This window comes from Phytophthora infestans, genomic scaffold (genome assembly GCF_000142945.1).
Source record: "Phytophthora infestans T30-4 supercont1.3869 genomic scaffold, whole genome shotgun sequence".
Classification (NCBI taxonomy): domain Eukaryota; phylum Oomycota; class Peronosporomycetes; order Peronosporales; family Peronosporaceae; genus Phytophthora; species Phytophthora infestans.
The window spans coordinates 138-1,594 of record NW_003304811.1 but is presented as its reverse complement, the minus strand read 5'-3'; the positions used below and the strand labels follow the sequence as shown (position 1 = coordinate 1,594).

Here is a 1,457-nt window from a genome sequence, read left to right as displayed (position 1 = left end):
TCAATCGTAAGCGCGTTTTTTCGCGGCAAGGAACATTTCTCGGTACTCCCCATACTTGCAGTAGTACTGCAGCATGACGAAAAGCATGAGAGCTATATAGGTAAACAAATGTGTATCCTAGAAGTTGAAGTTTGCCTTCCGAACGTCTCCTTGGATCGCAGCAACCTTAGGCTGTCCTTGACAAGTTAAAACTTAATCTGGATTGATGAGATGACACGACACACACCTTCCTCGCGTCAAGACATCACTGAGCGCGTTGCGCGCTGGTCACATATCAGCGTTTTTGCGGTCAAATATTTGCAGTGTACCGCGGTTACGCCAGACTTGCACGTGCAAAGACTCACGGACGCAACGTTGGAACGTTCCGACCTGTTGACTAATGCGCCTTTTCAAGCACGTTTACCTTACGACTTGAAGGTATCGAATATCTGGTACATTGGAGGTACCGGTAGCCGTTAAAAGTCTCAAATGGAGCCGTTAACCCTTTTAAACAATGACTGGCGCTAGAAAATCGCGAGGAACTTCGACAGCTTGAGAACTTTTCGTGTAAGCCTGTTTCCTTTCTATCCGACTGCAGTCCAGTCGGTCTCTGGCCCGTGATATGGTCTCACCTGAGCCCCCCGAATAGCGGACGTTCAACTCGCAGTCACCATTTTTCAATCTCCTCCGAAGGCGGAACACCTTGCAGACAACCGTTTATCTGCATCAGTTTGCCGTGACGCGTTAGAATCCAGTGTCTGTAACTGGGACACAAGCGAGTCGAAAGGCCTTCCAGTTCTCGAACGAAACCTCCTGTCAACGAACTGCTCCCAATCGCCAGCAATCCACCGTCCACATTTTCCCACTCGCCGCCATTCACACAGATCATGAACGCCGCTACACATTCATTATCGGCGTCAATCACGTCAGCGTTGGCTCTCAAGCCGTCTACAGTGTACATCTTACGCGTGGAAAACACTAAAACGCGACAGAGCTGGCACATCCGTCGATGCTTCTCGGAATTCTGCGAGTTGCGTGAAAAGCTCTTGTCTTTGATTGACGATCAGATGGCCGCGTACCTGACTAGTCCAGAGCTGGACAGCTCCGAGGACAGCTACACCGCTAGCTCCAGTATCAGCTCCAGCGCCAGTACAGCCAGCATTAGCTCGCATCGTCGTCACTGTTCGCCTCTGTCCCCGTCCGATCGCTTCGCGTTTGTGTTCAAGCAATTCCCACCGCGTAAGCTGTTCGGCTCCCGATCTAAGCGTGTGATTGAAACCAGATCCATGGCGCTTAACCGCTTCTTACAACAGGACACTGGGAGGTTGTGGAGGTGGGTTCGCCAACGTCAATTGATCGCTATTTGCTTCAGTATGATGACTCATATTGAATCGTTCTTAGAGTATGCCGCTCATCCGCCAAGACACACGTGTGGGGCCAACCTGTAGTCTCCGATAGAGACGAAAGATCCAGGGGTG

At 50.7% G+C, this 1,457-nt stretch overlaps 1 protein-coding gene across 1 annotated transcript; it reads left to right on the top strand.

Moving 5' to 3' along the window:
• Window positions 1-866: 866 nt before the first annotated feature.
• PITG_22534 (uncharacterized protein) lies at window positions 867-1,243 on the top strand (the record flags this gene model as incomplete). The annotated part of the gene is made up of 2 exons (XM_002909716.1): window positions 867-1,152; window positions 1,224-1,243. The coding sequence occupies 2 exons, from the start codon at window positions 867-869 to the stop codon at window positions 1,241-1,243; spliced, it is 306 nt and encodes a 101-aa protein (XP_002909762.1).
• Window positions 1,244-1,457: the final 214 nt, after the last annotated feature.